The sequence below is a fragment of the Gobio gobio genome (assembly GCF_949357685.1).
Source record: "Gobio gobio genome assembly, chromosome: 23".
In the NCBI taxonomy this organism is placed as follows: domain Eukaryota; kingdom Metazoa; phylum Chordata; class Actinopteri; order Cypriniformes; family Gobionidae; genus Gobio; species Gobio gobio.
The window spans coordinates 24,616,351-24,631,341 of record NC_137119.1 but is presented as its reverse complement, the minus strand read 5'-3'; the positions used below and the strand labels follow the sequence as shown (position 1 = coordinate 24,631,341).

The 14,991-nt window shown below is 38.0% G+C and overlaps 1 protein-coding gene across 1 annotated transcript in view; it reads right to left on the bottom strand.

Annotated features, from left to right (window-relative positions):
* Nucleotides 1–14,991, bottom strand: part of prex2 (phosphatidylinositol-3,4,5-trisphosphate-dependent Rac exchange factor 2) — a 198,951-nt gene that overhangs the window by 142,991 nt on the left and 40,969 nt on the right. The window contains exons 7-9 of the mRNA XM_079805796.1: nucleotides 9,980–10,113; nucleotides 8,230–8,333; nucleotides 1,860–2,009 (exon numbers count right to left, since the gene is read on the bottom strand). Coding sequence (XP_079661922.1) covers nucleotides 1,860–2,009; nucleotides 8,230–8,333; nucleotides 9,980–10,113 — 388 coding nt within the window. The remainder of the gene's footprint in view (nucleotides 1–1,859; nucleotides 2,010–8,229; nucleotides 8,334–9,979; nucleotides 10,114–14,991) is intronic.

The following is a 14,991-nucleotide window of genomic DNA, read 5'->3' as shown; positions in this document are numbered from 1 at the left end:
GAGGAAAGGTAATACCATGATATTTCATAGAATTCCAATACAAAACGCTGACCGGATGAATCTATGGCTGCTTGCTCTAGATATAGATCCAAACACACCTGTAGCCATCATCAAGCACCATCGCGTTTGCTCGGAACATTTAACAGAGGATGACTATTTTGAAAAAATGGAATTTGCCACACGGACCATGAAATGTGTGCTGAAGGATACGGCCATCCCATCGGTAGTACAGACAGGACAAAGCGGATCACCTGTGGCTGCAGTAAGTGTTCAGTTATGTTTTTAGATGACTAGCCTACTGCAACAGTGCCATTAGCTAGATCTAATGTAATGTTAGTGACACTATTACATGAATAGGATGGTCACTACTGTATTGAAGTTGTTCCTGTGCTCCATTTATTCCCTGTAATGTTAGTATTGTGTTGTCACGAAAGCGCTCTGTCACAGTAACAAATGAGCGGTGCTAGAGTTAATTCGGCGTCTTGTCTATCAGCTTCCAAAGTTTGTAACTCCTCGTCTGTGTATTCTGGCTCAAAGCGATATGGTTCTGGATTTTGATACCAAGTAAAAATTCTCTGACAATTCCTCAAAGTCAGCCATGATCAACAGTCACGTTTGTTACTAGCTACCTAGTCATGTTGGTTTTGTTGACGGAAGTAACAACGGGGCTTCTCAGGTACGGTGAGCAAATCCCTCCGCAAATCACTGCACCTTCTGAGAATATAGTCCCCAGTATGTATACGTTTATAAGCTGGCTGTGTCTCATGTAACCTTGTTATTTGTACATGCTGTGACTATACACATCACAACATGTAAATAGGAAAATGTTGGCGTTATTTTGTCACTTATTGAGCAGTAGGCTAGCTGGAGCCGTTTACTTCCAGTCCTTGTGCTAAGCTAGGCTAGTGGTGGGTGTATCAGACAGAGTTATGGCACGCACGGAGATGAGAATGGTAAGTATGGACTTATCTAACTCTGGGGGATACGGTGAATAAGCCAAAGTCCCAAAAAGTTGGCGTGTTCCTTTAATACATAGTAAAAAAAAAAAGAACAAAAAAAAGATGCCATTACACTAATATTATATGTTGATTAGAAAATCAATGTATCAATATATTTATATTAATTTGTTTATATTTAATTAGTTGTTTTATAATAATATAACATGATATAATATAACATAATATAATATAATAATAAATAAATAATGCTGTCAAAATTAGCGCATTAACAGGTATAAGGCCACAGGAAAATATGACATTTATTATAATGGGTTTATGTGAAGATTGTTTTAAGTTAACTTAAATTAAAAGTTGTTATTTTATTAAAGCCTAAAACATGTTAAAATTGATGGCTTTCAATTATACTGTAATGTTGAATATCTATCATTAATGTTTAAAAAAAATCTATTTCAAAGAGACATCAGTAGCAGTATTACTTATTGACATACTAATTGATATACTTATTATTAGTACTGGCCAAACTGGCCTTCATTCATAAAAAGATGCCATTAAACAAATATTTAAAATATACTAAAGTTGTTTCTACATTAATTTGGAGAGAAACTGTGAAATTATTACAATATAAAAATATTAAAAAACTCAGGATTTTAATCATGATTAATCACAATTAATTACAGAAAAATTTGCTCTTAATTAGTTATTATTTAATTGACTGACAGCACTAATTATATAATATAATTCATATAAAATAATACAAAAATACATTACATGGTTATACTTCACAGCAAAATATGACCATTAAATCTTAAATTAAGGCTGAATTGTTAACTCACACTACACTCAATGAGCCCTAATGTAATGTTTTTGTGCCTCTACAGGTATAATCACATCACTACTCACTTTTTCGTCTTTCTCTCTCTTTTAAAATGGCCTCTAACCATTCCTGCTTCTCCTCCGGCGTCTTCGCCATGCAGACGAACCACTTGTTCTTCGCTGTGTTGTGGATCTTCCAGCCGTTGTTCACGATGTTCCCGCTGCTGTGGTAATCCGCTGAGGAAAAACACCGACAAGTAATCAATGTCTGCCTGTCAGAGATGCCTTTTATAGCTCTCTCAGGCCACTTCCTTGGATTTTCCAAAACACATTTTCCTTTTGTCTTTGTGGCCCGTTTGTCTACATGTGGCACAACCAGCGATGTTCTCCGTTTCGCATTCTTGCGTTCCCTCCACATTTGTATGCCAGGCTATCTATCAAAGCGGCCCAGATGACAAAATGGATGTTCTTGGCCATAAACAAAGCAGTGTGAGTAGCCCATGAGAGCAGTAAAGTTCAGAGCAAATGAAACATTCCCACATGAAACAAGCAACAAACAAAACAGCCCATGAATGAAATGGATCACAGGCTGACGACGAATCAATTGCTCTAATTACAAGGCCGTGAAGAAATCGACATGCTATTTGAACAGTCCTGAAGAACAGGCAGGAATTAAAACCCATCTTGAAGCACTGATTGCATCAATGTCTCAGAGGAACAAAATCCTTTCAAACTTTTTTCGCAACTTTCAAACAATACTGTGTGTGGTGGTTTCTTGATTATTTTCATGCATTGTTTTGGGATAAGTTTTTCTCTACATTCTTCAAAATGTAACTCTATGCAAGCAAGTTGGGTTGTAATGATCATGAATTTTGTGTTGATGATTAATTATAAATAAAGCAATTATTAAAGTAATATAATTTATTATAATGACAATGATAGAAAGGTGCCAGAATACACAGTGCATCGCAGTTTGTTGCGTGTGGGGCTGCATAGCCGCAGACCAGTCAGGGTGCCCATGCTGACCCCTGTCCACCGCTGAAAGCCCCACCAGTGGGCACGTGAGCATCAGAACTGGACCACAGAGCAATGGAAGAAGGTGGCCTGGTCTGATGAATCACATTTTCTTTTACATCACATGGATGGCCGGGTGCTTGTGCGCCGCTTACCTGGGGAACACCAGGATGCACTATGGGATGAAGGCAAGCCGGTGGAGGCAGTGTGATGCTTTGAGCAATGTTCTGCTGGGAAACCTTGGGTCCTGCCATCCATGTGGCTGTTACTTTGACACGTACCACCTACCTAAGCATTGTTGCACACCATGTACACCCTTTCATGGAAACGGTATTCCCTGGTGGCTGTGGTTTCTTTCAGCAGGATAATGTGCCCTGCCACAAAGCAAAAATGGTTCAGGAATGGTTTGAAGAGCACAACAACGAGTTTGAGGTGTTGACTTGGCCTCCAAATTCCCCAGATCTCAATCCAATGGAGCATCTGTGGGATATGCTGAACAAACAAGTCCGATCCATACCCCACCTCGCAACTTACAGGACTTAAAGGATCTTGGTGCCAGATACCACAGCACACCTTTAGGGGTCTAGTGGAGTCCATGCCTCGACGGGTCAGGGCTGTTTTGGCAGCAAAAGGGGGACCAACATAATATTAGTCATAATGTTATGCCTGACCGGTGTGTGTGTGTGTGTGTGTATATATATTATATTATATTTATATATATTTATTTATATATATATATATATAATTATTATGGCTGTTAGTGTTGTTATTTTGAAAATAAATATGACAATTCTCCAATTATATGCATGATTAAAGTGGTCCGACCTGAAATGCACAAATGATTTGCTACTATTAATGCATAATAAATGCAGTTTTGCTAGGCATGAAACAATGCACATTAAAATGTTAAACGAGTGAGTTTGTTTAAGTGCACAAACACACTGCTGCTTCACAAAGTGCATGTCATGGCTTTTTGTTTCTATATTTACTTAAAATTCCCTTATTTGGATGATGATTATGCAGTAATCATGACAGCCCTACAAGCAAGGTATGACAGAGTATAACTCTGAAAACATATGCGAATAAACACCTCAGCAAAAAAAAAAAATAAGGTGAGATGTATTCATCGGTTTCTATTCTCATGCATTAGAAATGGGCCATTCTTTCGCACCATAATCAGTCAATACGTGCCTATGTTTCCTTCCCCTATGAATAGCTTGTGTGTTGCAATGATTACGCCTCTCATTTCTGCACAGGAACTGGACAAATTACAGGCATCCATCTGTACGACCACTGGTGGTTTAACGCCCCCACAGGCAGCATCTTCCTTTGATTCAACTGAATCAATTTCCAAATTGCTCTCAACTTTCATTTGAAGTCCCATCCATTTAAAACCGCTTCATTAGCCCTTGTAGTTTTTTTCATTCATAATATAATGCTACAAGCTTTTACCTGACTGTTCTTTTACATTGAATTAAAACAATTTAAAAAATAATAATAATCAAAGAGAAACACTCCATCTATGACTTAGAGTGCACTTTTACAGCATTGCACAGGAAGTCTCCATCAGCCTAACAGCTTTCATTACAGGCGAATAATAGTGTATGTCTGGATTTTACGCGGAGCCATTGGGGAGAATGGGAAAACACCCACAAGCAAATGCAGTGGTGTTGGCTTTGTTTAGATTCCGTGGACTGAAACCCATCCATCTCCAGAGCAGCCAGATATTAGGTCCGCCAGGGAGCAAATGATTGCTTCTACAAATATAACTGATAATCAGGGCTTCTCCTTCGCCAAGACATACTCCGCTCAAGAGTTCATCCAGTCACCGGGCTCCAATTGCTTGTCATCCAGCCCAGAAAATGCCATTTTTCTAACCTTTAGCTGTTAAAGTAGTTAAACGCTTACCCCACACACTTTGAAACAGCATATCTGTAGAAGTTAAAGCTATATGGTTTATTAGTTTCCCCATGAAAGGGTGCAAAGATTAATTAGTTATTTTAAAATAAATGGATAGATTTCCATTAAAGGCTATTATGTATGTCACACGTCTTATTTGAGCTACTTCTGTAACTTTTGGAGCATTATATCCACTTTCCCAATTCACTTTCATTATACGGAAAAGAGCAGTCAGGACATTCTGCTAAAACCCTTCTTTTGTGTTTTAAGTCATTATTATAGTTAAATCAAACTAAAACTAAAACCATAAAAATATTTGTGTTACTTGAATTAATTAACTGTTAACTGAAATACTGAATACTGAAATACTTAACTGAAATAACATATCAAAAATCATACCCTCCCCCCACCCCCAGCTAGTTGCTAAGGCAACATTTCCCATTTAAATATACATATATATAAATAAATAAAATTAGAAAAATGCACAAAAAAACACTAAATTACTAAACCTTTAACTAAAATTCAAATGAAAAGAAGAAGAAGAAGAAGAAGAAGAAGAAAAACTAATAGTATCTCAGTTATACTAAAATAACACTGAATTCGGAATGACATGAGAGTGAGTAAATTATGAATGGTTTTTAGGGCTGGGTAAAAATTAGGGGTGCACCGATCCGATATTAGGATCGGATATCGGCCGCGATACTGACAAAATAGCTGGATCGGGGATCGGAAAAATGAACAGATCCACAAGCCGATCCAGGTGTTTTTTTCCGTCGCAGCAGAACCGACGTCATTCGTCAGCTTCACGTGTGTCGCATGCTAGAAGAGACTCGGCTGTGTGGAGGAGATATTTCACGCTTGCCACGCGAACTAGTTCGCAATGTCTGCAAAGTAACTTAAATGTTTCGAGGGGAGGTGGTATTACTGCAAAGTCAGGGTTTTTCCTGCATTGAAAATTTTTTGACGGCCGCCAAAGCCTAATTTGATGAGTTATTGTGATTTACGAGCGATGTAGAACAGATGCTGCGCTTGTGACTGAGTGACAGAGAGACCGATCAGAGAATTCCTCCCCCGCGCACACTCTCTGGGTCTTCAAAATAATCAGCGTTAGCTCTCTCATATTTCACATATTAATCCAAATCAAAAGGTCGGAAGACCGAAACCATGTTGCACGTGACACATTCGGACAAATTTGTCCTTGAAATATCGCTGGTTGTGAATTGCGCTCAAAAAACATTGCCTCTTCTCTTACCAGCTGACATAAAGCATTTCAATAAACGGGAGACAAATTTTATTCAGTTATGAAGTGTTTTCTTTGTGTTGACATCTTTCGCGATGTTCTTACAGACGGGATTCACACACAACGTGTCTGCTAATGTCCGATTCGTGACCTGATGACTCATTTGAACAGAATCATTTTAACGACTGGTTAGAACAACTGAACTGTCCAACACTGAACTCATGAATCAGTTTATTAATTTACTCAGAACGCATCTGAAATGAGAACACAAGTGCTTACCCAATTAAGCAAGAGTGGGTTGTAAGAATTATTTTTAATTATCGACAGTATTTCAGCTTATTTCTGTTGACAATGTGTAGTAAAATAAATAGGCCTAGCCTACAATCATTTAGACAGGAGTGAGGTGAAACCAGAACAAAGTTGTTATTAGCTAGCTGATCATTTTTATTAAATTGCATATGGCAGAAAATTAAGACTATTTGTTAATTTGTAATGCTACTTTTTAATATTGATATGATTATATACCAAAACAATGATCTGTAGTGTAAAAAATGTTTGGTAACTGTCAGATTACTATTGTATGTTTGACTGTTTTTTGTTTCCACTGCTACATTTTATTTATTTAAAGAAGTTTGATTACATTCTATTTTAGATTTGAAAGCACAATTGTTTTTTAAATAAATAAGAATTCAACACTTTACATTCATCTGTTATTTTGTCTTAGTTATGTTTAGTTAGTAAAGTCTGGTGCCTTTAGTCTCTTCAAGGAAGGTATAAGGTGGAAGATATACAGTTTATTATTAATTCAACAATATATCGGATCGGTATTGGGTATCGACAGATACACAAAGCCCAGGCATCGGTATCGGTATCGGGACTGAAAAAGTCGGATCGGTGCACCCCTAGTAAAAATGTTTACCATTTTTACGAACCAATATCGATTCTTAAACCCCAAGAATCGATTAGTCATCCTGTTTTCTGTTGATTAATGAAAGAAGAAGCGAAAATTGTAGCGCCTCCCATCCATTAAATCGAAATAATCTTTGTGCTTTGTTCAAATTACGTCCATTTTATTACGAAACTCAAAAACATAAATACCTGTGGCGAGCAGCGAGGCCGAGGGACCGTGAGGGCGGGACGAGGCGGCGCTCATCAGAGAGGATGAGCGCCAGCTGCGAGCCGCAGCGATCTCGGCCCTTGCGGAGGAGTGAGGGAGTATAAAGGAGGAGCGACGACAGTGAGGGACGAGAGAGGACCAGGCCTGGAGTTTGTGTTATGTTTTATTTTAGTTGTGTTATCCGCTGCAGTCGTCCGTGAGGGGCTGCAGCCTTTATTTTCACTTTGTGTTTTATTTGTGTTTGTGTGTAGGCGGCAGTCGGCCGTGAGGGGCTGCCGCCGCCATATTTATTTTGTTTTTATTTTTGATTAAATACTTTGATTGTTCGCCGGTTCCCGCCTCCTTCTTCCCGTACGAACAAACGTTTACTACAATACCGTTTTGGAGCTGTGGCGTGATATCGATCTGGCGCAGCTCAGCTCAAGAGAAGCAGCAGCGCGGAGCGTACCAGTAACAGCGCAAAATAAACATATTTGAGCATCTGTAAGTATTAAAAGATACAGTACTACTTACGATCTGTATCATGTCATATGGAATCGCTCAATCAGTGTTTCAACTGTGAAAAGGCGTCAGCAAAACAGCATGTAAACATTGGGTCACATTTACCTCAGAAAAACCATATCCAGTTAATCAGCTAGAAAAATGTACTTTAGAGAGGAGCATTTTGCTAAATATATGCCCCATATCACAATTTTTTATGTTCTTCAATATTTAATGCATATATGATTAAATCTGGCACGTTTTTATGACCAACACCATTTAAATATTTATATTTCAAAAAACGATTTGGAGTAGAAATATGATTACGTAATTGTTAAGTTAATATTATAACTTTATTATTATTTTAAACATAATACATAATTTAGCGTAATTTAAGTGTTTGTATACAAATCAGTTAATTTTTACCTTCAATATTATAGTAGGCTACAACTGACTCACATAGTTTACAGTATAAGTTAAGAGATTTGTTTTCCTTGTATTGTACCTGATACATATCCAAAATAATCGAACCGAATTGCAAGCTTGTGAATCGAAATTGAATCGAATTGTGAAATTTTTGTCAATACCCAGCCCAAATGGTTTTTATTTTAAGCTGAATTATTTCCTTAAACTATATGTATTAGTGATGCAATGAAATATTGGCGGTGATGGAATTGGGAAGAGTTATTTGGCAGAATAACACACACCTGTTCCATCATCCACATTCTCCACCTCCATGACCTCAGTGTTGATTCTGCCTCTGAAGAGGTAACGAGGACCCTCAGTGGCCGCCTTGCTGTTCTTCAAACGCCTGTAACAGAGCGCAGCACAGACCCATTACTTTGAGCTTCCCTTACCCAACACAGCTGGCAGGCATAATAATTGCCTAATATTAACTCTACGATAAACACGATAAACAACCTTCTCGTGTGAGATGCTTCAGCGGACTAACAGTGCTCGTCAATGTCAAAATGTTTGAGATGACCAATCAAATCAAAGTAGGTGGGCTTTATGTTCACAGAAGCTTCACGACACACTTCAGTTAACGGTCATAAAGTGTGAGAGAAGATGTAAGTAGTTAAACTAAACAGCTGTTTTATGACAGAAGTTTTAAATGACCGACAGATATAATCAGTTTGCAAAGACTGTATCAATCAAAGCTCAGCTTTGGGAAGGGAAGATATACATGTCAAGACTGAAAGAAGGTGATGGAGATGAGAGAAAAAGAGCAGGTATTACATATGTGCCCAGGATGAGATTAACACTATTACAATGCATTCCTATTCAACACAGAAACTATAAACTAAATTTAACAACAAAAGGACCTATTAAATATATTGTCATAATGGTATTATTGTATAATAATAATAAATAATAATAATAATAAATAAATAATAAATAATAAATATATATATTTGTATATCTGGTCCTCAAATGTCTTTTAATATTTCACCAGTATCAGCACTGGGACGTTTGTTTCACTCCGCTTGTCTGTGTTTGCCAAGCGGCAACCTCCCCCAGTTTCTCTTGAAGCCAATAAGGAAGTGACTTAAACTGCAATTCGTCAACTGGCTGCTAGAGATAGGCTCCAAGAGAGAGCAGAATCTCATTGAGCCCCATGTTAAAATGCCCAGCAGAAAAAAAAACATGCTGGTACAAATTGAGGTTTTGGTCTATATAGCTAAATTTGCCCTTCATGACAACTGTGACCTCAGGGGGGTTCTGCATAATTAAGGGCGTGGCTACTTTGAGTGACAGGTGGATTGCCGCTTGTCTGCTGTCTGTAGCCATCGCGTCACCTCAGCAAAAACGCTCTTCAGAAACCTACGGGTGACGTCCCAGACACTGTCCATTTTTTTTGCACAACTTGCATCATAAAGCCAATAGGTGGCGACAAGTGACTGTCTTTATGAGTGAGCAATTGAACCATTAAATTAACTGATTGATCCAAAAACAGGAAAGAAACAAGTTGCTGAAACTGATCTTTGATGCTCATTCAAACTGCTCATATATGCCTCCGGACACAGAAGGATTGCATTGGTGTTTGATTGTAATGTAACATCTATGCAAAATAATCCTTGAAACATTTCTCATGTAAGGCCATTCCTGTTTGGAATATATGACTGTGTATTATCAACAATAAGCATAAACATTCTGCATTTCCATTTTGTAGTGTGGATCATTCATTGCAACATTTAACCTGATTCTCATGTTTTAGAATCTGCTTGACAAATAATTTGCGCTACTGCCCACTTACATGCTTTTAAAGCTATTGTTCTCACATTTTTTGGGCCTTCAAACTCCTTGTTGCACGTGTTGATCAGGAAAATAAATACAAATTTGGGGGTATGCCCCCCGATACCCCCTAGCAAGATCACTTTGGGACCTTGGTATTTATAAAATCCTGCGTACGGCCCAGCTAGCTGAAAGGTTTGACAGGTGATAGTGAAAGTTCACCTGTTCTTCTTCTTACAGTACACCAGCAAGTTGTCAAAGAGGAAGAAGATGCGTTCCTGGATGTTCCCCGCAGAGATCTTTAGCAGAACTCCCTGCATGAGCATCTCTGTGCAACTGTCGGTGATGTTGGAGCCCTGAGTGAAGAAAACAGATCAAACAAAGTTAAACATTATATCATAAAAAAAGTCAGAAATAAATGTTGATACCATTTAAAGGTCCCATGGCATGAAATTTCCATTTTATGAGGTTTTTCAACATTAATATGAGTTCCCCTAGCCTGAATATTGTCCCCAAGTGGATAGAAATGTTGATCGGTGTAAAACCGAGTTGTGGCTGTCTTTCTCTGCCTTTGAGAAAATGACAGGCCAGACTAGCCAATCCTGAAGTCTCCTGGTTTGACGTCCAAGCAGGCACGGTTTCCTCCCTTTCCTCCGCCCAGAGAATCTGGCACGCCCATGCAAACGCTCGTCGAGAGATCATTGCATCATTGCTTGTGAACGAGTGAACGCTGGCAGTTTCTCAGTGTTTGGATGTACAAATGAAAACAGAAGTCTTTTTTCAGTTCCTTCTGATCTGTGATCAGTGATTTCTGATGTGTAGCTAATTATTTATTATTCGTGCACACAATGCGGCTTCTCTCTCTCCAGACAGAACAGTGTTTTCGTGTTTTATATCTTGTGAGTCAGTGTTTTTGTACGTCCTCGTCGCGTCTATCGGTTCTAAAATGTGCATACAGTCATGAGTTTCTGCTCAACATCAGCAGAGATAAACCTCACACACGCCGAAGCTCGGCCTTCAACATCCCCGACCCACAGTACTGCATCTGGCCCACAGCGGAGGCACCAAACGCGGCGTGAGATTAAGCAGAAGGGGGGTAAGCTTGAGCATATCCGGGCTAGCCAGCCTAGCCCCACAATAAACTGGATTACATCCGATTACTGCTGTTGTGTCTTTGTTTGCGCTGTGTACTCAACGCGCGTCACTGACGCTTTTATTTTATTTTAAAAATAATGCTATTATCAACACTTACTTTTAACTCGTTCATCTCGACAGCTGTAATGGTACTTTGCATGTGTTACAAAGTTGGTAGAATAATGATGAAGAGACGGACTCGGTGTGACTGGGACTCGTGTTTATTCAGAACTCTCAGATACAAACACAATAAACTCGCGCTGACTGACAGCGCTCTCATAACTCAGTAGTTACTATAAATAACTTTGTTAGCAATCGCTGAGCTCAGTCTCTGATACATTAGTGATGTCCGGTTCGCGAACGATCTTTCTTTTGAACCAGTTCTTTTTAGTGAACCGAATCAGTTCACCAAATCGGACTGAATCGTTCTAAACGGTTCGCGTCTCCAGTCAGCGCTGATCCATAATTTACTAAAGTTACTAACTTTCTGACATGAGTGACAGTCCCTCCGACTAGAAATAGACTAATAACCTAAAGTATATGCTGTAACTAAAACAGTTCAGACATGCTGAGAACTGATGTGAAGTGAACTCAGGTCCATCCGTCTCCCTGGCAGACTCGTGCCTGCTCGTGCCTCGATAAACCACGCCCCCTCCGCTCATATAAAATGCAAAGATGTCAGCCAATCACAACAGTGGGTGTTTTTACTGAAGTCTCACAGCAGACACGCCTCTTGAAGCAGGGCATTCAGCCACAGGGCAAACAGCAGTATAGAAAAAATGCCTTTTATTTCTAAATTATGACATTTTATGATGTAAAAGTCATACTAACAATATAAGTACAGCTCAGGAAACATTATAAAATAATAGAAAAATGCCATGCCATGGGACCTTTAATAAATAAATAAATAAAATAAAATAAAATAAAATAAAATAAAATAATAAAATAAAATAAAATAAAATAAAATAAAATAAAATAAAATAAAATAAAATAAAATAAAATAAATAAAATATAAATCATAAATAAAATATGAATCTCAGTCCCGTTGTCTGTGATGTTAGAGTCAGTATTATTTTAGTATCATTGATATGCTATTATAGTTTTTATATATATTTTTCATATGAATAAAATATATTTTTCAATATTCAATTTTATTTTATATTTCACTTTTATTTCACAAGTTTTAGTCATTTTGTTATTTTTTGTATTTTTTTTTTTTAATGTCTGTATAGTTTTTCATTCATTTTTATTTATTAGTTTTAGTTTATTTAGTTTTAGTTATTTTAGTACTTCAAGTTAAACCAAACAAAAAGAATAAATGTTGCTCTGGCAATTTTCTTTTTTTTCAGATAACGTTGATTTTGTTTCAAAACGAGTTCTGTTAGAGTCCTGAGTAAGGAAAATAGAGCGAAAAATAAAAAAACACTATTCAAAATTAGTTATGTTTTGTAAGATGAAGCCCTGAGTAAAGACAATAGAGCATCCAAGTAAAGAAGAAAAAATATATTCTTTTGCTATAATGCAATAGCTGAAAATTATTATGCGTCCATAACTATAACTAGTAATGTCTACAAATATTCTTTAATTTCCTAGAGCTGCCATTCCTCTCCCATTCATTTGCCTACAAGTGGTCCATCTCCTCCCCCTTATACTTTGTTTCCCAGAGTGCCCCTGGTCAGAATAGTCTCATGAACACTGAATCATCCCAGCTTCACAAGACCTGCTGTGAAGGACACACAGCTGCATGCACAGGAGGTCAACAATAACGAGCAATCGGCCGCTTCTGGACACTACTGTGGAAAAAGCACCCTCTCATCCCATCTCCACCCACAGCCTGTGAGAACAGACAACCTCTTCCTCTCCCTCCAATTCCAGAACACATATTAATGCAGTGATGTATTTAACATTTAATTGGAGGTGAAGTTCACGCTTACGAAGCAAATCTTCAATTCTTTGCTTTCTTTGTGCGGGTGCGTCCCGTCAAAGGCTTTGTTTTCTGGATATGATGTAACAGGAAGGCAAAAGGCCAGTAATGAAGCACAGAAAGCTAAAACAGATTTGGGAACTGCTTCCAAAAGGTCATCGTGTACTTCATAAAAGCGGTTTTGGAAGAGTCACTGCACTCAGAACAGTATGAACCACTAAACGGTGCACAGAAATTTCCCCGTAATATTCATTGCCGTCCTCTGTGAAACTTATGGTGACATCTCTGGCCACACAGACCAAATGTATGTAATTTCTCGCCTACCAGAAGGGTGTAACTGCTCAGATATGTGTTGCAGACAGAAGCAATCTTGCAGAGAAATTGTAGATCTTAAACTTCAGTCAACATCAGTTTCAAAACCCATGTCTGTCTTTTTAAAACATTCCACTATATTTCCCTCATAAAAATCTGACCGCCTGTTTTTCATTCTGCGGTATGTTTTTACAATGGTTGATGTGGACAGAGAAACCTGGCTAGGATCATTTCAACACGCACCCTGAATGCTAAAACAACATGGCCTTTGTTTTGCAAAATTTCTTCTTAAAACACAAGGACATATGCAAGGATGGCCGGGATCAAATGCAAAAGTCCACTTACTCATTTAAAAATAGTTGCGGTTTAATCTCTAAACTGTGAGACTCAAACGTATTACGATTGCTTACAAATACATTACATGCATTCTTGAATACGTGTTGGCTCAGTGACTCATGGAGCAGATGGGTAAACAGACTCAAAGGATGTAAGCATAAACGGTGTCTTCTGTATCGCCATCTGCAAAATATGCTCAAAAATAGATCTAAAACATGTTGTGAACTATTCATACTGAATCCCAGTGATACAGGAAGTTGTACGTGAGACTGTTCAAACACTCAGCAGAGATGGTGGTTAACACACTAACCACAACCGTTAACTCAGTCTAGTGCCACTGTGACAAAATGACTCACATCTACCGCAGCATCACATCAACACCAAAACGGTATTAGCGACACCACCCACACTCACAAAATCCAGACTTTTAGACTCTGTTGAAGTTTTAAAAGTAAATCAATAAATAAGGGACAGTTCGCCCAAAAATTCAATGCCACCCTTTTCTCTACCTACATGACTTTCTTCTTGTGGAACACAAAAATATAAAGTAAAAAAACATGTATTTAAGTCTATTATAAAATGCTGCAATTTTAAAATCTTATTCAAATATGTCACATTTGCATTTGATGCCACATGTAAAATGTTTTCATGCGTCTTGTAACTAATCTCTAGACAATATATTTAAATATGTGCATATGCAAAACGACTAATGAACTTCAACGGTGGTAAGATATGTAACTGTTTTTGGAAGAAATCTCTTACGCTCACTAAGGACACATATATTTGATCAAAAATGAGGTACGAACAGTAATATTGTGAAATCGTATTACAATTTAAAATAACCATTTTGTATTTTAACTTTCAAGGTGCTGTATGTAAGTTTTTGACTGTATTAAAGCATAAAAATGCCATGTTTGCAGATATCTAGGAAACATGCTGAGTTCACATTTCTAATTTCTCTGAAAACCAATGCTTCAGCCAGTTATTCTACTTTGTGCGTTCCATGTAAGAATGTCTGTTTTTGTTTTGGTTTGTGCGATAACGCACGTTGCCAATTTACCCAATAGTTTTTCGACAATACAGGTTGCCAGTTGGCGGAAAACACAGCGTATTGCAGCCTTGGAAGCCAGCGAAAAAACTGGGTCAGAGATCGCTGATTTTAATCGACCTAAAAAGCCTCAGCATCCATCTCTATGAACGAGAGCATATTAAAACGCAATATCAACTCATCATAAATCAATAGTCTCGTCACCTTCCTTTATCATTTGCACTCATTCATGTTGTGTGTCGTTAAACTGGCAACCCGCGTGAACGTTGAGTCTGAATAGGATAGGGACAGGCAAACAATATTTTGAATTTGGACTGCAGTACCCATTTCAACCACTAGCTGTCAATCCTACATACTGCACCTTTAAGATGCATTTTGCTCCTGTGATGGAAAGCTAAATTTTCAGCAGCCATTACTCCAGTCTTTAGTGTCACATGATCCTTTAGAAACAGGGCCGCATTAACAATAGTGCTAGGCGGG